This window comes from Phascolarctos cinereus, unplaced genomic scaffold (genome assembly GCF_003287225.1).
Source record: "Phascolarctos cinereus isolate Bilbo 61053 unplaced genomic scaffold, phaCin_HiC Scaffold_726;HRSCAF=1367, whole genome shotgun sequence".
NCBI lineage: Eukaryota > Metazoa > Chordata > Mammalia > Diprotodontia > Phascolarctidae > Phascolarctos > Phascolarctos cinereus.
The window spans coordinates 98417349-98440685 of NW_027556098.1; the positions used below are offsets into that span (position 1 = coordinate 98417349).

Sequence of the window (23337 nt, forward strand, 5' to 3'; positions counted from 1 at the left end):
TCTTAAGGCTCTGCTGACATTGTAAGATGCAGGTATAAACCAAGATGGAAGCTCTCTCTTCCCTCCTTTCAGAGATAATATATGTAAACCACTTGCAAATCTTAAAGCATTATATAAATGTTAGCTAAGATTATTAATATTATTCCTTTCCTTCAACATTCTTTAATAGGCCTTCCACCAATCTTCGACTAACCCCTTCATTCCCATTTCTAGGTATGTCCTTTACTTATAAGTTTATTTAATTAACCAATAAATTTTTATTAAGTGTCTACTATGTGCCAGGCATTGAGCTAGGGACTGGGGATAAAAAGACAAAAAGAATGTGATGAGTAGAAAGCAAAATTATAAGTCTGTCTAGTGTTAAGAACTTAAAAAATATGAACTGGCTTTTTTTATTCTTTGAAAGATCACAAAGAACGTTTTTAGGGAGGTAAGTGAGAAGAAAAGTACAACAGAGAACATATACTAGAATGATAACTTTCAAAGGAGGAGTAGCTAAATGTCTACTTTGGCAAGGAAAGTTCTAGAGAGAAATCATCTTTACCAATGGAAATCAGCACCTTCAGTTCAACTTAAGAGTCTTAGAAAACAGCCTAAGGCTAAGGGATATGACAAAGGTCACATAGGCAGGATGTGTCAGAGTCAGGAATTCCTGACTCTAAGGCTAGCTCTTTAGGACTATCTGCCATGCCTCTTACCTACAGAGGATAGCAGTTAATTAGGAAGGGAATGGCACATATAAAGAGCAGTGAGACATGGTTACAAAAAGGGATCCTTGGAGAAAGTAGCTACAAGTTAAGATTGAGTCTGTGTATGACATTATTACGTAAAGACAGGATAATGAAAATTTTAATGAGTTGGAATTTTTTTTTAAATTAAGTTTCCAGGCAGCTTTTGATGCTTAGTTATTTCCTAGGACATCCTTTTTATAAAAATGACAAGGGAAAAGATCATGTAGAAAATTCTTACCTATTTTTTCTTGTCTTCCCTTTCCTCTTAATGCCAAAAGGCCAAAGTGTGGATGTTGAGTTTATTCTAGTGCCTTATTTATTCCTAAGTTTATATGTGTGCATACACACACACACACACACACACACACACACACACACACACACACACACTTTTTTCTCCACCTTGAATCTGCTGCTCTGCCTGGTTTCAGCTCCATGAAATAAGATGCCCTCCCAGGATAAGCTCATCACTTCTAAAGTCACCACCATGCTGTAAACTCAAGCCTTAATTGACATTACCTTCATCAGCCTCCTCTCCCTCTGTTTAGAGGGCTAGAGTACAGAATATCCAACTTCTCCCAATGCAGAAAATGGACTTTCACCTCACTTCACCTTGCATTTGCTGCCCTGCCTGGTTTCAACTCCACAGAAAACTCTACCTACTCTGGAGACTCCTTGGTGTCTCACCCCTTCCCCTGCCCTGACTTTCCTGCCTCCTTTTGTGTGTTGTCTCCACTTTCAGGTAGTAAGCTCCTTGAGGGCAGCGACTGTCTTTTTGAATAACTGCTATCTAATGTGTTCTGTATTTCATGTCATTTCCAAGTTTGTTAAGTAAAACTGGTTTGTCCCCTTTCTTCTCTTCCCTTCTATGCTTTGTCCAAACCCTACCCCAATTTAGCTGTTGATTTCTCTTTCTATATTTGTGCTCCTTTTTCCTCTCTGTTTCACTTCTTGAAAATACTTAAGGAACAAGCACAGAGAGATAAAAATAAAGTTTAAAATGACAATTTCAAGTGACAATAAAAAATTACATTTTAACTGCAACTTTTCAAAGACAGGAGTATAGCATGTGCTCTATATGCAAATACCTTGTGGTCTGTTTCCTGGGGTCAATTAAGACCCCTGCCAATAAAATTTTTGTGTTAAGTTCTGCATATGTACAGCATTGGGAAATAAGTCTTTCTGTATATATGAGTCTTCTAGGTAAGTGAAGCATACGTGTGCAACAAACATATTTAATTTTGTCCAATTTTGAGTGAAATCTTAATTATCTACTTCCTGTCTTTTTGAGTGTATTAGACATATTAAAATTTTTCTTTCAGTAAGTCCATCAATTATTGCCCTATAATGCAAGAAAGTACTGCATACAGAGGCTATTATTTTATTCTATATGATCCCAAACTGAAATGCTTTAATGGATCTTCTGTTTGTTTCCTTATATTACTTTTCTATTATTCAATCAGTGACAGCTATCACTTCTTCCTGTTTTCAGTATTATCCACCTGACTTCAACTGTGCTGATTTTTGTAGCTCTTGTGGGTAAAGGGAAGTTTCTTTTGACGCTTTGAGGTATAGGCAAAGGTCACCTTAATTAATGAATTAATGGTCACCTGATTAAAGAAGTCCACAGTGGTGGTGCAAGCCTGAGGTCTTTGCTACCGGGGAGGCTGAGACTGGTGGATCACTTGAGCTCAGGAGTTCTGAGCTGCAGATGAAGCTGCTTGGCTGTCCACCCTAAGTCTAGCACCAATATAAAGTAAGCCTCCTTAAGCAAAGGACTACCAGGTTGCCTAAGGAGGGGCAAACTGGCCCAGGCTGAAATGGAGGTCAAAGTTCCTTCGCCAGTCAGTACTGGGTGATTAGCCTGTGAGTTGCACTTCCAGATTAGGTGAGATGGAGGGCCTAATCTTAAAAAAAAAAAAGTGAGTGTGCGTGTTTGTGTGTGTGTAGACACATAGACACAAGTCAGTCTTAATTTGAATGTCTTGATATAATAACTAAATACTTACTGAATCCAGTGTCCTTCCAGTACTGTACCAAATAAAGCCCCATGACTTTAAGTAAGTGGTTATATTCTTTGATATTGAGGAATCCTTGTTTATTATGAGATGGTTCCATGACTTCCAAGGGTATATTAACAATTCCAACCACACCAGCACCAAGCCTAGAAAAAGAAATACATGAGTACAATTTTGTGAAATTTAGCTAATGAGAAGAATAATTTTCTACCTAAATTCTCCAGTGGCAAGCAAAACAGTATACTTTGTATGCTTAATCTAGGCCCATGAGAAAACTCAAGAAGAATTCACTTTGCAACTGAATTCCTTAATGTAAATCTGTTAACATGTCCACAGACAACCAAGAACTTAATATACAATCATCGTAAAAACACACCACCTTGAGATTCATGGGACAAAAGCCTTCTTTTTAAATAATTAGGAATTATTTTTCCATTTCACATATGGAGAAAGCTTTTGGAATTAAAAACTAAGGTCATTATTTCCTCACAAAAAAAGCATTTACAATTCTGCTAGGTATGTGCCTAAACATGATTGTATATGTATGTATTTGTATATTTTCTACGTCCATGTCTATGTAATAGTCTCCTACAATATTTACATTTCTTCCCACAGAATGTAGGTTTCTTGATGTGTAAGGTCTATTTCATTTTTAATTTTTTATTTCCAATGCTTAATGGTGGTTGGTACATAGTAGGTGCTTAATAAATGTTTGTTGATTGAATTAAAACTGCTGGAATTAAAAAGCCATAAGAAAGGACTAGAATTAACCATTCTAGAATCTTATGAGTTTGGGGAGCCCTCATAAAAGAAACAGAAGCAGCCAACAGAAAGAAGAACGGCATGGGAAAAACCACAATTTTCCTTTAGTAACTTAAAATGGAAAGGGGGGATAGACTTCTGCAAACAACACAGTAAGACAAAAGATACAATAGCAACAGCAAGTTGTACATTAGAATGACTTGAAAAGAGCCTGTTTTTCTCCCTCCAACCCCTTGGGATAATCCCATAACTCCTGTCAATATAACATTAGGCAGATTTATGTTTGTACATTGACAGGAAAGGTGAATAGATCTTTTGAGGGTGGTGAATAGAGAATAAGACACCTGCTTCAATTATGATTAATCACTCATCTAATTCCACCAGCTCTTCCCTTGTTCTCCACTCCCTCCCCTCAACCCTCACCGTCTGAAAACAAAGACATACTTACAAAGACCCAGGCCTCAATTGTGGCCCCACTTTCTCATGCATTTTTATCAGGCGGCTATTACTGTAAATGAACATTCCATCTTGGCTTCTGTTTTCTATGTTCACTCCAAAGATCAGATAAAGCTTCTTGGGTCTTCTCAGTTCTCTAGAGTTACGTTTTCAAAGATATTTTTAAAAAATCCATGTTTATTAAAGCCATTATTAACTTATCTTTAAAAAAAAAACCACCACCTTCCCCAAATGAGGCAATACACCACATCCCTGCCTTTCATAAAAATTATCCAGTATACTCAGATACCACCCTTAAGGTACCTGCGTATTGTCCACAAACATAGTTAGCTAGCACTCTGATCAAGACAATGTTCCAAAACCATTCCAAAAGACCATGGAAAATGATGGAAAATGCTTTCCATTTCCAGAGAGAGAACTGAACTCTAAGAGCATACTGAAGCATCCTTTTAAAATTTTATTTTTCTTAGGGGTTTTTTGTGTGTTTTCTTTTACAACATGGCTAATACAGAAATATGTTTTGCATGGCTTCACATGTATAATTGAAATCATATTGCTTACCTTCTCAAAGGGTTGGGAAACGGAGGAAGGGAGAGAGACAATTTGGAACTCAAATTTTGAAAAAAAAAGACTAAAAAATTTTACATGTAATTGAGAAATATTTAATGAAATAAAAATATATTTAAAACATAGCTAGAGACAGAGATAGATAGATAGATAGATAGATAGATAGATAGATAGATAGATAGATAGATAGATAGATATAGAGCTGGAATAAAACTTGGAGGACCATGAATCCAATCCCCTACTTTAACTTTAAGGAAACTGAATTCTGAGAGAGATTAAATGATTTGTCCAGGGATAATCAAAGCAACAGCATTCGGTGAGTCAAAAGAATCCTATATTCACTAAGTCCACAAGAGTTCTAAAACACTAACTTACTCATGTTAAGTATTAATATATAAACACAGAATAATGGTTAGGTTATTAAGTAATTTAGAAAGAATCACAGAATTGATTTCTGACCTGAAAGTTTCCTCTAGTTAGTTACCAGCTAGACCCTTAGCTCCAATCATGGGTGCATTTTAAACATTCCTAACAGACAAGAATATATCTTGGTAAAGACCTCAACAAAAGGAGACTTATTTTTAGTCTCCCTTGGTAACCTTTTCTAGCATCTAAGGCTAATCAAGCAAGTCAGTAAGGACAGAAGGATTTTTAACTCCTCCCGTACCAGCTATATCACCATTGTATTGGGTTTTAGTATAAATTTCCTTCAAGAATAATTCATATTAAAACAGAAATTTCAATACAGGAAAACTAAAGAAACTAACCCTGGTAATGTACACACACACCCCCTAGAATATCTCATAAATATAACACTAAAGATTAAACTGAAATTCTCTCATCACCTCTGCGTGCTTTCTTTTCAAAAAAAATAGCCACATATTATTGCAACAGCATCATATAATAAACGGGATTGATTAGAAACCATCAAATGCATAGTACACAGAGCACGTCTTGGGGACAATATAGAAGGGATTCATGCCTGGAGCTGGAGCCTGGGTGCTGGACTGATCAGCCTCTGAGTTGCCTTTCAACTCAGAAGAGATTTGTAAAAAAAAAAGGATATGGATTAATTTACATTCACAAGAGACTACTTTTTAAATGTATGCACATACTGAGTTTCAGGTATACTTGGCCACACTTTCACCTTACAAGCCTCTTCAATGACTTGGACCATACCCTTCCATGAGACGAGAGGAGGGACCAATTACGTAACTAACATAGAACACTGTGTTACCTGGGAGGAGATGCTCATTTCTGAAGAGGTGACCAGTATGCAAAATGTCTGTAGAAACTATGATGAGTTTATAACTTTCCTTCGAAATGAAAACACATTTTGCTTTCAAAACAAATTCAAGCCAGCTGGCATTTTCAGATATAATGACACTGTACTTTAATAAAATAAAGGTTACACCATCTATTATGCCCTGCATTAAGACCACAAATAGTCATCATCAAGATTTCTCTTTCACATTCATCAAAATGAAGACTTTAAAGGCCTCTTGCTTTCAAGAAAAATTTGTGTGGCATTTATTCAATATTTATTTCCCTGCGTGCATGGGTTACTACATTAGCTTATTTCTGAATCTGAGTTTTGCAGAAAGCAACAATCATATCACTTTGCTTGTTTGGTTCATAAAAGCATAATTGAAATTCAGTGGTTCGTATGTTTCGCCAGTGTAGTTTCTCCACAATATCTTATGTTTCAAATTTTATTTTTGTTTAAATAACATGAAGCAATCATTTTTAGCTATCCTTTAGACCACTGATCAAATCTATCTTGGAGATGCAAAAATTTGCTATTTTAATTCTGGGGTATTGCACATTCGTAAACATTTAATAATGATTAATCTATCTATCGGGCTGTACTCTGTTCAGTGCTTAGCACAGTGCCTACAATGTTGTAGGTGCTTGATAAATGTTGATTGATTGACTGATTAAGATTGCAAGGTCCTAGAGGGCAGAAACTGCTTTTTTTTTTTTAAATGAACTATAGAGGGGCAGCCAGATAGCACAGTGGATAGAACACTGGCCCTGGAGTCAGGAGGACTTGAGTTTAAATTTGACCTCAGACACTTAGTAGCTGTGTGACTTAACCCCAATTGCCTACAAACAAACAAATAAAAAAAGAATTGTAGAGGATATATTTGCATGAACCTAAAAGATCCAGAGTCAAGGGAAGCAATGCACTAATTTGATGATAGAAAATTGAATACATAGACATCACTGTGTCAACCAGACATCCAAATGTTGACAATTAATAACTTTTTAACCATTCAGATTAAGCTGGTAGTACAGTGAACAAAATTCTGGACCTGCAGTCAAGAAGACCTGAATTCAAAACAGACTTCACACACTTATTATCTGTGTGACCTAGGTAAGTCACTTAACCTCTGTCTGCCTCGGTTTCCTCATCTGTAAAATAGAGATCATAGTAGTATCTATCTTCTAAGGTTGTTATAAGGATCAAATGAGACAATAACCACAAAGTGCTTAGCACAGTGCCTGGCATATAGCTGGCGCTTAATAAATGCTTATTCCCTTCCCATTCAGGAGTTTTGGCATCATTGTAGACAATGCATGTATAATTTTCCTTATATACTGCAATAACCTGTTCTTTGAAAAGATCCATAACTACATCAATGTCAGTGCTCTTTCCACTGATCCAGATGACAATCTCTCCACACCCCAGTGAGTTTCTGTGCATTGAACCCTCCCATTCCCCTCCCCCTCCTCACCTCCAAATCTTTCCCTGGTGGCAGAACTTAGCAAGGCTGGTCCTGAAACAACCATTACTGGACACACAATTTTTTCCTTTCTAGCTTTTTAGGCCCTGACACACACCCCCCTTTAAAAGCCCAGGTGCAGCTCATCACCACAGTGGTGTAGAGTAGGAGACATTTAAATAGAATTCATATGTGAGCTGGCATTTTATAAATGCTTTTTAGGGGAAATATAACCAAGCTACATATAATATGATGAGCTATTCTGGGCAGCAGGTGGGAGAAAGCATCACAATAAGAATTTCACCAGTCTATTAGAGAACCAAATATGACTTCCAATAATGCACAGACAGACACCTTACTTTTCTTTCTCCTTAAGCATCTTCTGCTTTACTTCTGCATCTTCCAAAGCTTTCTTTAACACATCCTACAAAAGAGCAATTCCATTTGAGGAAGTAAAAAGGGATGCACATAATAATAATAATAATAATAATAATAATAATAATAATAATAATAATAATATCATAGCTCATATTTATACATAGCTTGAAAGTTTGTAAAGAGCTTTATAAAATATTATCTCCATTGATTTTCACAACCCTAACAGAAAGATGCTATGTTCCCAAACTTATTTGGCCTACCATCCCCTTTAAAAAAAAAAAAAGTTTCTGTGTCCCCCTAGAAATCTACTTTAACCCTTTAATGGTTTTTTTTTGAAATTTGTATCATTCCAAAAAATATATTTTTAAATGACACATCTTAAATTTAATAATTTATTGTAAATTTGTGTTTTTTTCCTGCATTGAAATTTTGATGATGCAATATTGCATCATGTAACTGCGTAGTATTACACTGTAAATAAGTCATTATATGCACATATTCCTGCTGATGCATGCTGGACGCTTAACCTGCCAACACTTGCTTCGTAAGACCTGTCAATGGACTTGACCACTGATTGGTTATAACTGGCATTTTTTGTGTTTATTTGGAAAATAATATAATTACTATGACTTTAACTCTGTAACACAACAGATGAAAACCAACAGTTTTTCAAAATATTCTTATCTTCTTTCTTTATGCTTCTACCACCCCCTTATTTTTATTCAATGCCCCACAATTGCACCTGAGGCTACTACTGCCCCCCCATCATTCCAGTGCCCCCTAGGGGGCGGTACTGCCCCCTCCATTTTACAGATAACCAAACTGAGGCTGATAGAAATTAACTACATTTGCCTCAGGTTTCCCCATCTGTAAAGTGGGGGTAATAATAGCACCTACCTCCCAGGGTTGCTATATAAATGTTAGTTATTATTAAGGAAGGTAGGGTGTCATGGATCAGAGTTCAAGTTTCAACTCTACTATTTATTACCAGAGTAAACGTGGACTAATCACTTAACCTTCTGGAGTATCAATTTTCTAATCTGTAAAATGAGAGTTGGACTAAATTATCTCTGAAGTCCCTAGTAACTGTGCAGGAAGTCTATGACCTTCCCACCCTTTCAGTATATGTTCAGTATATGGACACTTCTCACCTATGCTTCCATAACCTCTTGGTCACTAGACTACTTGTTTTCAGTCTTTTTCCCTGTTACTATGACCTAAACACTATACTAAAAATCATCTTCTCTTCTGCTATTTACATCTATAGGACATCTCTTTCCCCTGTTTCAGGTGACAAATCCCTTAATCAAAAGAGGTAACAAGGGAATAACTGATTTGCCCTCACTGAAGAAAAGCCCAATGATCTGGGTTGGAATTGGGGGGAAGAAAGCAGCCCCCCTGAGAGGCAGACTATCTCTTGGGCATTCCTCTGGTCCAGGGTGGCCTCCAGGATACATGTGGCCCTTTAGCCAGGCTTGAGTACCTAGAGAACCACATGTGGCCTGGAGGTTGCAGGTTACCCACCCCTGCTCTGGTCCATTGTAAAGGGAATAAAAACCTTGGAATGACTGGTGAATTTGATACTTCAGACTAAACCACAGCTTACATGCCTAGAGGAATTAAGTAGATGTGAACAATGGAGAGCCCATCCACTTTGCTATCTTCTCCTATGTTGTGTACAGGAGCAACAAAGGGAAAGTGGTCAAAGATGGCACCTCTGCTCCCAGGCTCCCATCACTGTGCACCTCTCCTTTTGTGCTAATAGTCTCCAGGGAACAGAAGAAATGGTAGTGACTGGTGGTGGAGGAGAAAAGGCAAAAGAAAGAGGCACTTGGCCATCCAAACATGGGCTACTCAGTAATAATGTAATGATAATTATATTGTATAATAACATTTATATTAATTAATATTCTATGTTAAATAATATTTATATAATTTATAAGCTGCCTTCCTCATGGACAAAGTACACAGTTACAGAAAAAACTATTCATTAATCACGTTAAGCGACTTTTAAAAAAAGGGTCGTGTAGATTTGCAGCATTATTATTAACAGTTATACTGACATCATATAATTCCTAGCACTGAAGGGAAAAAAAGGACAATTTGTTAGATCTCTTGGGTTCTGATTTCTTGGAATCTATGAGGACCTGTAGTTTGACTCTCTACTTTCAAGGACTTTCCCAGGCAAGTTGGGTACTTTGTTACCTTCTTTCACAGGATTCAGCTTGCTAACCATTAGTGGAGATGTTCCCTAGTTTCACCTAAGGCTCTTCTCCCTCCATTGTTCTATTATACATCCTGGTGCTGCTCCCTTCCTCTGTTTCTTGTGCTTTTCTCATCCATTCTAATTACCTTTGTCAAAATCACGCTACCCTTCCAAACTCATCTTTAGTTAAAAGTTTAAAAAGAAAATGTGGAAAAACGCAATTATGAAGATTCAAAGGCAAACTGAACACCTGGTATTCAGAAAGGCTTATCTTTCCCATAGCGTACCTTGGCAGAAGGCAAACCACTTTGGATGGATTTGTTTATTTTGAATTGTGCTTCTTTTGCCATTTGTTCAGCTGGAAAATGAAGACAAGATTGTTTAATAAAAATGTAATTCTTTTAAATCATGTATGTCATACATTTTGAGAAGCTATTACTTTCCATGCAACATACAGGACTTCTGATTACAGGAAGGGAGTGTGGGGTAGTGGATTGAACACTAGACTTGGGAATTAGAAAAATCTGGGTTCAAACACTATCCCAGATTTTTACTGGATCTGGGACCCAGCCTTTGACTTCCTTCTCTATAAAATGGTGATAATAACAACACCTATCTAATAGGGTTATTGTGGAGATCAAATGAGATAGTGTATGCAAAGTACTTTGTATACGCTGAAGTTTATTGGTTAGTTAAATAACATTTGCATAAGGATCAAAATCTCCAAGAGTTAACAGTCCCCATTCTTTCCATTTCCTAAGACATGATTCCCGGGTTCATCCTTGGGTGGGAAGGGGGGGGGAGGGAGAGTGACCATTGATAGGGCAGGAATGTACATATGCTAATAAAAGAGGTGAACTCCTTGTCTAACTCTGCATAGCTACTGTATTATGAGACTGGGCCTTCTCTACTCCTGGTCTACTGGTAAAAATTATTTCTCTATATTGTCGCCTGTTGGGACATGTTGGGCAGACCCATCCACATGCAAAGCAGGAATTTATGATGCAGGGCTTCCCTCTAAAAGGTGTTTTAAATCTATATTCTTTTTCTGTAGAAGACCTTTTTTAGATTCATATCTACAGAGATATTTTTAATGAAGACCTGAAGGTACTGAATACCCAGGATCATACTTTATTTACAAATAAGCAAAGGATTTCTATGAAAATCACATTTAAGAAAACTAGCATATAGGGCCAGCCTTAGAGTCAGGAAGACCTGGGTTCACGGTTCAAGTCCTTCCTCTGTTACGCACACATACACACACATTATACATATATATACACACACATAAACATATATATATACACATATATGTGTATATATATACATATATATAGTATGCATGTATATGTATGTGTTACTTAAGATAATGGGAATGTCACTTAAAGCTCTCAATGTCTCATGTAACTAAGAGAGCATGGATAGTCAGCCCTTCTGCAGATATATACATATATGTGTGTATACACATAGACACACTTATATTGTCTCATATATGCATACATAATCTCATATATATATGTGTATGTATATATAGTCTAAGTGTATGTGCAGTCTCATGTAACACACATATAGTCATACATACACATGTATATGTGTATGTATATTTATACATATGCACACATATAAACTTTAAATGATGTGTGCATTTGTGTGTATGTGTATATATATGTATGTATAGATAGATATTTCACTTAAAGCTTGCCCCATGCAGCTCTCTAAGAGAGCAAGGACTGTCTTACTAGCACTTAGCATGGTACTTTGCACATAGTAAATACCTAATAAATGCTTCATGCACTCATTCATTCATTCACCCATGCATCCATTTATCCATCCATCTATCCATCCATCCATCCATCCATGCATCCATCCATTTATTCAGAGACTGAAAGTTACAGATGAGTTACCAATCTGCACTGAGGAAACTGCAGCTGTGAAACCCTGCTCCAGGAAATCATACTTAAACTAAATCAAAGCTAAAAGAGAGGGGGCAGAAGGGGAGAGGAGGGAATAGTATGAAAAAGGCATATCACAAAGATGATCACATACCAATTTTTACTGCCACCTCTGCCTTTTTTACTTCATTTTTTGATGCTCCTTTGAAAGAAGATGTGACATAAAGATACTTTCTGGAAAGGCAAAATAAATGTACAATTATTTTAGGCTTTTAAAAGCACATAACTTTAGTCCAGGCCCTCATTATCTCTTGCCTAGATTATGGCAACAGCCTACTGATTGATCTCCCCACCTCAAGTCTTGCTGCTTCAGCCCATCCCACACACTGCTGTCAAGGTAATTTTCCTTAAGCACAAATCTGACCATGTGACTCTTTTACTCAACCAACTCGTGCTTCTAAAATAAAAATATAAACTTCACTTAGATTTTAAAGCGCTTCACACCTGGGCCTCGACTTACCTTCCAAGGCTGGTAGGACATTACTTCCCCTCTTTCACTCTGTAATGCAGACAAACTGGCCTTAACTCTGATTCTCATGCAAGACACTCCATATCCCATTGCTGAGCTTCTCCTACATGCTTGTAATATACCCCCTCTTTACCCCACCTCCAGGGTCCCTCTCTTCCTTTAAGATGCAGCTCAAGAACATCATGATCTCTCCAACTGTTGTGCCCTCCCTCCTCCCAAACTACTGTTTATTTAGCTACTTTGAATACATATATACAAGATGTCCTGAAAAGCTTAGAGTACTTTTAGGCTATTAAAGCTTTGTATTTAAGCTGTTAAATTTGTATTTAAGCTTGTTGTTGTTGTTCAGTTATGTCTGACCCTTAGTGACCTTACGTGGGGTTTTCTTGGCAGATACTACAGTGGTTTGCCATTTCCTTCTCCAGCTCATTTTACAGATAAGGGAACTGAGGTAAACAACGTTAAGTGACTTGTCCAGGGTCACGCAGCAAGTAAATTTCTGAGGCCAGATTTGAACTCACCAGATCAGTCTTCCTGATTCCAAGCCCATCCACTGTGCCACCCAGCTGCCCCATGGTTGAGCTAGCAAAGATTAAAATTGCCCTGAGATTTCTGGGACACTCCATATTTTTGAACAAACAAATTTTGTGCTGTGTTTCATATGTATTTGTGGTCTCCCCATTTGAACCTAAGCTACTTGACAGAAGTATTTATTTCTTTGTCCCCATATTCCCAGAACATAGAACAATGACTGGTTCATATTAGGTGTTTAATAAATCCTTACTGATTGACTGATATTTAAGGATACTTCTCAATGTGATTGACTGTACACTTTTAGCCAGTCCTTTGCCTCCAGTCATGTATTTGAAACATTTCTGACAGAAGCCATGCGTCTTAAACATTTCTGACAGACAGGAATCTATCCTAGTAATCAAACACACCTAAATGTGATTATACACTATGAACAGGGATGTTTGTAATCATAAAATCTTCCAGGTGTATAAAAGTTCCATCCTTGTAAATTAGGCATTGTGATGCTTTGTTTTATTGGTGTTTTCAGTTTTTAAAAACATATCTGTCCCTTCCAATAACCCTGTCCTCACCACCAAACAAAATCCTCCCTTGTAGCAAAGACATGAGGCCAAAGCAATGCCATACACTGACCATGTCCACCGGCCCAGATCTCCTTCAGCACGTATCTACAAAATGAAGGAGGACTAGTCTGTCATCAGTTTTCTGGAGTGAATATTGGTCAGTGCATGATCTGAATTCTAAAATCTTTTAGTGCTGTTTTCCTATACATTTTTGTGACTATTTTGCATATTGTTTTCTTGGTTTTGTTTAATCTGCATCCTATTAGTACTAGATTTTTTTTTCAAGTTTCTGTAATTTACTCATTCAGGCTAACTTTCAGAACACCCTGTATTTGGTATATAAGTTCCTTAGATGATAGCGTTAATAATGTAATAGCTAGTATATAAGTTCCTTGGAGGATAGGGTTAATAATGTAATAGCTAGTCTGTATACAGCACTTGTTTATACAGCACTTTATACAGCTTGTTAAGTTTCTTACATATATAATCCATTTGATCCTCATATAACAACCCTGTGGGGTAGGTGCTATAATTATCCCCTTTTATAGATGAGGAAACTGAAGCTCAGAGTAGTGACTTACCCAGGGTTACATAGCTTGTAAGTTTCTCGGGTGGGTTCTGAACTCAGTTGTCACTGACTACATGTCCAATATTCTATCACTGTACCGCCTGGCTGCGTTGCAATTAATATACATTTTGGAACATGTCTACTTACTAATTGAGGACAAGATACTTCCTCTTTTATGATGTGGTTAGCTGGGGAATGATTGCACAAACTGGCATACATGAGTATAATGAGATATAACTGTGCTATAAGAAACAATATGTGTTATAACTACAGAGAAGCCTGGAAAGATTTGCATGAATTTATACAAAGTGAAATAAGCAGAGCCAAGAAAAAATACAACATAAATGGAAAGAACAATAAAATATCAAAAAAAAATTAAAAATGAATGTAACAAAATTATGGGGATTGAAATGAAAAAAACAGGACATTGAGAATTCACTCCTCTATAGAAGTGGGAGGTCCACAGGTGTTACACATCACACATATTTTAGGTCAGTTTCCCACTTTAAAAATACTATTGTTATATGGATTGGTTCCTTTGGAAGGAGAGGGGAAAGGCTATTTGGAATAACTATAATGATGTAAGAAACAGAAGATATCAATTAAAGCAATTAAAAAAAATCTTAGAAGAGTTGATAAGGAAGGAGAGGTGAGGGGGGAAAAGGGGGGGAAGAAAAAGAGAAAGAGAGGGAGGGACAGGAAGGGAGAGAAGGGAGGGAGGGAGAGACACAGAGAGACAGAGACAGAGACAACTCCAAATACCAAGATATCTGGAAATCTCTGGCCACACAAGCATCTGAAGACAAATACAAAGCAGAATAATTGTCTTCAAAAGACAAAAAAAGAAAATGCTCCAGGCAACTGTTCCATTATCAGTGCTTCTTGTCAACACTTAGAATCTCCTTTAAAGGTATCATCCTCACTTTGTAAACTGTTTCTTCCAGTCCCCAATTATTTCCAACACAACTGCTCAGACACCTGCAGTAACATATATCACTTTATAACACTTAAAACACATCCTTAACTTTACTGCTTATGAGAAAGGCAATTTTCCAGGTTGAGTGTTTTTGGTGGGATCAAGCAAGCCCTGGAATGATCACTAATAAAATATTGCTCTAAACGAAACACAGAGAACAGTTAACTGGCTTGTAGCTTTGCAGGGACACATAAGATATTGAGGAATGTGCTTTATCCATCTGAAGCTCATGCATATGTTATGTGTGACACTTTTGTTTTGGTCCACACCCATGATTTCATTATAGGGAACTTCTTGTAAGGAAACCCTTCTGTCAATGCACAATACTCAGGAGGCAGTCATTATTATGTAAAGAGGCAGAAGGGACAAAAGAAGTGTAAAGACCCTGGTTGTTGTTCAATTATTTCAGTCACATCTGACTCTTCGTGACCTCACTTGGGGTTTTCTTGGCAAAGATACTGGACTGATTTGCCATTTCCTTCTACCGCTCATTTTACAGATGAGGAAACTGAAGCAAACAGGGTTGTGACTTGTCCACGATCAGCCCGCTAGTAAGTGTCTGAGGCTGGATTTGAACTCATCAAGATAAGTCTTCCTGATTCCAGGCCTGGCACTACCCACTGTACACTCTATGAACAGGAGGGAATCTGACCTAGTAAGCACCAAAGACTCTGGTGACAGCAGTGGCTCTTAAAATGAACTGTCTATACACTTGCTTAAGTAGGGCCTGGCTTTTCAGGTGGTGTAAATGGGAAGTGAATACCTACATCACTAGCTTCTTGTTTCCCAATGATGGCTGGAGGTAGATCTGTGAAAATAACCCTAGCCTCCTAATCCAGGGAATACCTTGAGAGGTCGTGTTGGTCTGGTGATCATTTAGATACCAAGATCCTCTCTGCACTAAAAGGGAGCTCCCATTCCAAAACAAGTTTGAAACTCTAGGTTTAGGTCCAGCAGCTAACTTTCTGAATATCTACTACATCTGTGGACCTTTTTAACCTTAGCTTTGAGGGCAAGGTTCATTAAATCCAACAGATTTAATGTGCCTACAACATGCAAAGCTCTGTGCCATTTGGGGAAACAAAGAAAATGAAAAGCACAGCCTACCCTCACAGAGTTTACATTCTATCAAGCAGAAAGCAGATTCAGCAACCTGAAAAGACTTGCCCAAGGAGAGATAAATTAAGTATCTGGCATCTAACCTGAGAAAATAATTACTGAAATACCCTTCTTATGATCTGGGGGTAATAAAACAGAAAGACCCCTACATTGCCACTCCAAAGCGAACACAAAAGGGATTGGGAATTCCGCTATGATTATAATAGAAGATGGAGGCTGTCAATAGGGCACTGTGGAGTTTCTGAGGTTTTCTACGGTGTGACCTTAGGCAAATCACTTAACGGTCTTGAAACTTGGTTTCCTCATATGGAAAATGGGGACTGGTGGCCTCTGAAGGCCCTTTTAGCCTAAGCCTATGCTGTTGATCCACGAATTGGTCTTTTTCTCTTACAGTCCCAACGGGCAGGGTGCGAAGGCATATTCCTATCTAGAACTAGAACACATTTCACTGTTAAATATTAAAATGATGGTTAGATGTAACAATCATTGATATTTATTTTTCACCTTGATGTTTTAAAATATTTTACATGTAGTATCTCATTTTATCCTCCCAACACCCCAGTGAGATAGCTAGGGTGGGTATTAGTAAGCCAATTTTACAAATAAGGATTCTCATAGAGTTTCAAGATCAGAGTGGTGCATTAGGAAATAACTCAGGCAGAAGTGTGAAATAATAATAATGACAGCAGTTAGAATCTACACAGTGCTTTATGATTTGCAAAGCACTTTACACAAATGATCCTCACAACAACCTTGGGAGGTAGGTGTTGTGTTATTACTGTTCCTATTTTACAGATGAGAAAAGTGAGACTGGTTATTTACACAGGGTCACACAGCTAGGAAGTGTCTGGGGTAGGATTCAAACTTTTTTTAAAAAAAGACGAAAAAGAGAACAACAACAAAAAGCCCCAACTTTTCAGTTCTTTCCCTTCTTCCATCTGTTTGTTGCCGTATAACTGGGTCCTTGACAAGCTTTCTTAAAATTTATTCTTTCTTCTGATGCTTCTCATTGTTTTATTAAGCAATACTGCTCATACTCTCCCAACATCCTTCTCCCTAAGATTTGTACAATTTAATATTCTAAAGTGGTGTTGCCCTTGACTGCCCTCTCTCTCCACTTAAAAATTAAGCTTTTGCTACATTCTTTTGATTTTGTTGCTATGGTAATTGATGTAGTAGGTTACATTTTTGTATCAAATTATAATAATCATTGTCAATGTCCATTCCTCCATCCACATCCTATTTTTAGACATTAATGACTGGTATATATATATTACATATAAGAATTGTTTTAATTGCATGTGCCAAGTGTTTCCTCATTTTCATTCCTTCTTCTAGTCTTTTATTAATTTTGACATTTGTTCTAACAAGACAGAGGGCTGATACCACATACTGCTAATTCAGGAATGCGTTACACATCAGTGACAATTTTAATTTCTTTTCAATTAAATTATAAAAGATTTCACTTTTCTGTGGTATTGCTTGGTTCACTCCAGTGCGCTTCAATTCTTTTTCCCCTTTGCAGTCCCATATATTTTATGTGGTTTAAAAATATTTATTTTTTACATTCATTTTTTAAAATTTTAAGTCCCAATTTCTCTCCCTCCCTTTCACCCTGTCCCCATGCACTGTGAAGGCAACATAATACCTTTGATTCTTTTGTTTAAAGAAAATATCCATGACGTAGATTTGACAAGTTTTTACCTTTTTAATGCCTTACTCCCAAATCACATTGTCCACATCACAATTTAATTTTCCTCACCTGTGTCTACCTTTGTGTTGGAATCCTAATTATCAAAGTATCTTTTTATTTACTTTGGAAGGTCTTATCTAATTCTTCATAAAATGTACTTACTTCCATCTCCTCTGCTACAGATGTTAAAAATGAAGTTGCAATTATTTTCATGGTAGTATTTTTACAAGTAAGTATCTTGAGCACTGCAATATAAGATGACCAAATGTCCCATGAAATGATTTTTCTTGTTGCCTTTGAAAGCATAAGGCTAACTCCACCAACTTCTTTATTTGTCTCTCCAAAGAACCTGTGAACCACCCTTTCATTTAGCTGCAACTCCTTTTGTTGCCTGGTTTTATTTATGGTAAGAATGTTAAGACTGATCCAATCCAGCCCCTTCAGTAGTATATTTGCTTTTTAGTCAGTGGACCACACTTACAGAACCATTTAGAGAACACATTTAGAGGAGCTAATGTTTAAGAGAGGGTATTAAAAACCACCATTTTCCCTTATTATCTTTTGCCCCCCTTTCTATCACCATCACTGCCAATGTGAAAGAGGATAAAGGATGGTGAGCCATTTGATATTTTTCTTTGTTTCATGCACAATCATGGCCAAGGAATTTATTTCCTAGTGGCCAATTGAATCATTGTAAAGTGCTTGACACAGTGCTGGTACATAGTAAGCATTATAAAAATGTTAACTATTATTATTATTAATTATTCTTACTGATGATGAGCTTGATGGTGAGTCTACACTTAGGCTGATTCTTGGAAAAATATAATCATGAATTCAAAGATATAATCATATAGAAACTGTAGACCTATACACAGAAAGAGATGATAGATAATACATAGATGATAGACACAACAGATAAATAATCGATTATAGAGAGATAGATAATAAATAGAATATAGATAACAGATGATAGGCAGACAGATAGATGATAGATACAATAGATACATGATAGAGAGATGATAGAGATAGACTGTCAGAGAGATAGATTAATTGATGGCAGACACAGATAGAGAAACGGTAGATAGATGCAATAGATAAATTAGAGATAGATATGATAAATAGAAAGATACACAGATATACAGATGATTGATAGAAGATGGGCAGTAAATGATAGGCAGATTATAGAGAGCTAGACAGATGATAAACAGATAGAAAATATACATGACAGATACAATAGATAGATGATTAAGATGATAGGCACAGTTAAATGGCAGAGAGATAGATATATAGATACATACAGAGATAGGTGGATAGATAGACAGACAGACTGAACATTAATTAAGTACTTACTGTTAGGCATTGTGCTAAATGCTAGAAATAAAAGCAAGCAAGACAGCATCTGACCTCCAGGAGCTTACATTCCAATGGTAAGAGGAAGACAACATTGGGAAGAGTTGGACAGGGGGCACAAACTGAGGCATGACATGGAGATAGCCATAAAATGAAGCAAGGCATAGTTCCAGGTAGGATAAAGCAAAAGCTCATCTATCAGTGACATGGAACCCAAAGGTAGACTCCAATATTGATGGGGCAGGTATGGGGCAGGGGATGGATGAAGATGATGGACTGATAAAGGCAGTATGGTGGGAATCCAAATGAAGTCGTATTCTTCTTTTGCACTGACTGAAAATAAAGCCCTCAAAGTGAATATCTGGACTTAACCTCATAAAGAAGTCATATTTTTTAATGACCCCCTCTACTACAGTTAGCGAGCTAAGTCAGTTAATACTACCTTCAGAACTCACCAACTGGAATAATTCCTTGATACTAAGCAGTATATGTTTTATGTACTATAAATGTGTATCTATGTTTTAAATAATGACACTAGTTTAAACTAGTCAGTTAAAAATGTATTGCTAAACTATTTCATTTGAAATTAATTGAAAATCATTGTGAAATTGCATACTTTGTTTTTAAAATTATATTTATTTTTTAAACGTTTATTTTTAAATTCTGAGTTCCAAATTCTTCCCTCCCTCCAGCCCCTCCTCTACCCATTAAGAAGGTAAGCAATATGATATCAATTATGCATGTGAAGTCAAAAATATATAACTTTGAACTCTAATCCTTTCAAATTTAAGATCTATGAAATTATCCAAAGAATCATTATAGCCTGACTTGTATATATTCCATGCATAAAAATATGTGCTACAAATCAGGATGATTCTTTTTTATTAGTGTTTAATATGATACACATAAACACATACATTACCCTTCCACAGATACTGTGCTGGCCAGATAACCTGATCTGAAATGATACAGGTTTGAAGATTCAGATTTAAGGACAAATGATGTTTACTATAAGTTGAGGGCATTATAGGCTCAATGTGAAATACTTCCTATTTGTGAAATTAAATCATGGTCAAATTTGTAACTCAAGGAGCACTTTCCCTTTTATTATAATCAACCTTGTTCCTACAGTTCTATTGATATTGACATGATTTCTATATAATATCAAATTATACTTACTAGAAAGGTAGCATGGACTAGTGGGGAGAAATATGGCCCTGTTTTCAAGTCCTGCCTTTGACAGATATTAGCCATGTGAGTACATAATTTACCTTCTCAGTGGCCTCTTGGATCCTATAATAATTTAAGCTTGAGACAAATTACCAATCCTTATCAGTGAAGAAAATTTCTGCCCTGGAAATTACCCATACTGAAGAAATCACAGATACACACACACACAGGTGCAGTACACATACATATACAATTATGCACATGCATATACATGTATGTGCACTTAATATTTACATATACAATTCTGACACATATATAAATAATACATGCATAAAATATATAGATAGATATACCTATATAATATTATATATAGAAATGGTGTGGTAGAGAGACCAACAAATATATATGTATATATGTATGTGTGTATATGTATATATGCATATACATACATATAGTTCGGATCTTGTGATTCCATTGTCATGGGTAACTCCCCCATATTGTGGTTTGTAGATACTTATAAACCTTAATTTAGCTGATGGTACTCTACATGTGGTCCAATGATCAACAAATAGACACGCCACTGGAGGAACTGAACTTTATCAATCTTAACATTCTCACCATAAATTCCACTAAGTGGAAGGATGGCTCACATGTTCTCCTTGGAGAAGTAAATAAAAACATTGGTGGAACTGGTTTTTATCATGTATCCAAAGGTATTTAGAAGCGTCACGAATAAATATGATATATGCATTTGTGGCATCAATATGAGAAAAACAGTCAGCCATAATGCATACCTCAGGCACATTCTTGTTTTGCCACATCTCAAACCTGCCTGTTCTTCATCCTCTTAGGTTCCCATCTCTCTCTAGGTTGTACTGCTGACATGTTTCCACAAGACCTTGTCTACCATGCCATAGAAACCCTGGAAGCCCACTCCACCCCCTCATCATCTACCCTAACCACATTACCCCTCAATTCTTACCCTTGCCCCCTCACTACTTTTCACATTGGAAGACTGGAAGTACCTTCTACCACTTCGATCTCTTCCCCCTGATTATCTGGTTCCTCCTAGAACCTCCATTTTAAGAAGGCTAGGGCAACCATGTTTCCGTTCTTCTCCAGGCTGTACTGCACTGCTGACTACACAGGATTTTCTCTACCATGCCCTGGTTAAGAAGACCTTCAACTTCCCTGTCCTATGGCACGCCACCCCCCTTTTCAACTCCCTTCTATGACTTGTCATCCTCTGTTAGAATGTAAGCTCCTTGAGGGCAGGGGCTCTTTCTTTCTGTTTGTATATTTATTACCAGTGTTTAGCACAGTGACTGGTACATAGTAAGCACTTAATAAATGCTTGTTTACTTGAAATTCCTTCATGGAACCAGTCCAATATTCCTTTCTTTCTTTTCCTCAGATTCCATTCCTCTTGCCACCACTGAAGAGTCAACGTAAATCTGTGAACTGACCTGGGTCCCTCCATCTCTCCATTCTGATGGTACTATTTTCTATGGGAATTTGACTCCATCTCCTGTCTTTGTGGTTTATCCCCTTCTCCTAGATGCATATGTCTCTGAACTATATAATTCCAGACCCCTCGCTTCTCATTAGAACTTCCTTTCTTCTCCCTCTAAAATTCTGCCTTGTCCCAGCTCTCATCACTTGTCTGATCCAGAATTAAAAAATACAAGTGACACAATGGGCTGTCTCAATCAGGAAAATTTAAAAAAATCTAAAAAGACCACATTTCAACCTCCAATATTTAACAAAAATGGACTAAGACTGAGTAAAAGTTTCTTCATTTCTTAGATGGGAATCAGGGCACAGGGGGAAAAAAGCAAAACAGAACTGTGAATTTTTATTTTTAAAAGGAGACTAAAAATAACTCGTGATCAAGAGCTCTTGCATATTGTTCATGCTCAACTATACATAGCTCTCACAAAGGGGGCTATTTTGGAGACAAAAGCAAAAAGAGAGGCTACTATTACCTCTTCCCTGCAACATTCTTAGCATCTTTCATCTTTATATAGTCCAAGCTTCTGTAAACTATTCTTTTTAACACCTGTATGAAATGGGTCAGGATTATTTTTGCCCGCCTATGGACGGCAAAATAAAAAGGTTAAATGACTCACTTAAGGGTGTGGGAATCAGTAGCAGATCTAGAAATTAAACCAAGATCTTTCTTCTTTCTGCCAGCCTCTTCTATGGGATACACACAACAGTGTTCCAAAGAGTCATTTTCCAAAATTATTTTAGTTTTTCCCAGGTGGCTCATCAAGTGGCAAGTTAACACAAATCTCTCTCTCTCTCTCTCTCTCTCTCTCTCTCTCACACACACACACACACACACATGCCAAAATACAGAAGCAAACCTAAACAATCAAGATGATACTACAGAAAATTCCTTAACCACAGATCAAAAAGATGATGTTGTTATGGGTGACTTACAGAGCTAAAAGAGCACCGCCAAGCTAATTACATACGATTAAGAGCTCAATCTGATGTTACCGGCCAATTGAGGAATCATATGAAGACTTGAAGTCATCTGAATTACATACATTGTCTGCCTCTCCTCAAAGTACCCTTAAAAAGTAAATGAACAAATCACTTTCTTTCTCAATGACATAACCAGGTCTCTGAAATGGAAATTTTATGGGCTAAAATGAATACTTTTACTTCTTCTACTAAAACCCATGTAAGTCTGATGATTGCTTAAAAAAGGTAAAAGGGGGAGAGTGCCGATAGTTTTTGTTCCCTCCCACAAAAATCAAAGAAAGAATTTTTCTTCCTTATTATATATACAGCCAAGTATGAACAGTAGTTAAGAGTCACAGAACTGGGTGAATGAAAGGATATTAAGAGAAAAACCTAATTGGAGGCTATAAAGTCTAACACCTTCATTTAACAGATGAGGAAACTGAGGCTAGAAGTAGTCAAGTGATTTGCCCAAAGTCACAAAGCTAGTAAATGCTGAAAGCCAGATCTGAACTCAGTTAAATAAGTCTTCCTGACTCCAGGCCTGGCACTCAGTCCACTGAGTCACCTAGCTGCCAGAAAAGGGTGCCACTAATCCGTATATAAATGTCACATTAAACTTATAGCTAA

General features: G+C 37.0%; 1 protein-coding gene across 1 annotated transcript in view; it reads right to left on the reverse strand.

Annotated features, from left to right (window-relative positions):
* The window catches only part of MORC1 (MORC family CW-type zinc finger 1), a 189254-nt gene that overhangs the window by 104723 nt on the left and 61194 nt on the right, over nt 1-23337 (reverse strand). Inside the window, exons 10-14 of the mRNA XM_020999849.2 lie at nt 11891-11970; nt 10132-10202; nt 7620-7684; nt 3960-4103; nt 2741-2895 (exon numbers count right to left, since the gene is read on the reverse strand). Coding sequence (XP_020855508.1) covers nt 2741-2895; nt 3960-4103; nt 7620-7684; nt 10132-10202; nt 11891-11970 — 515 coding nt within the window. The remainder of the gene's footprint in view (nt 1-2740; nt 2896-3959; nt 4104-7619; nt 7685-10131; nt 10203-11890; nt 11971-23337) is intronic.